General features: G+C 39.7%; 1 protein-coding gene across 1 annotated transcript in view; it reads right to left on the reverse strand.

The window, feature by feature from the left end:
* The window catches only part of Fbxo47 (F-box protein 47), a 25961-nt gene extending 25762 nt beyond the window's left edge, over positions 1-199 (reverse strand). The window contains exon 1 of the mRNA XM_004633875.1: positions 19-199. Coding sequence (XP_004633932.1) covers positions 19-199 — 181 coding nt within the window. The remainder of the gene's footprint in view (positions 1-18) is intronic.
* Between the last annotated feature and the right edge of the window lie 252 nt (positions 200-451).

Below are 451 nucleotides of genomic sequence, written 5' to 3' on the forward strand. Positions count from 1 at the left end.
ACAGTCTCTGAATCTCACCTGACAAATAGTTTAAGATTATTTGGATGACTTCCAGTGGCAAGGCTTTAAAACTTCCAAGTGTTGATAAGGGTTGAGAATCTGAATCTTGTTTGTTGGAAAAGTAGCTGGACTGACGATTACTACGTCTGTATTTCTGGTTGAGAATCTTTGTGGAACTGGCAGTTACTCTAGATGCCATTTTTAAAAAGTCTTATGAATTTATCCTGGTTAGAAAACAAAATACAAGAGATAAAGAAGAAAGGAAATTAAAGTGACAAAGAGTTGCGGGTTTTGTACTGCTCAAATGGACCCAGGGCCTCCTGCATTGGAGGCCAGAGCTCTGCCACCAAGTACCACCCCCAGCCCTGTTTTGTTTGTTTTTATTTTAAACAAAGGGGTCCACAATGGGCACCAGCTGTCTCTATATTTACAGAAGTTTCACTATAATGTC

This window comes from Octodon degus, unplaced genomic scaffold (assembly GCF_000260255.1).
Source record: "Octodon degus isolate 3935 unplaced genomic scaffold, OctDeg1.0 scaffold00056, whole genome shotgun sequence".
NCBI classification, from domain to species: Eukaryota; Metazoa; Chordata; class Mammalia; order Rodentia; family Octodontidae; genus Octodon; species Octodon degus.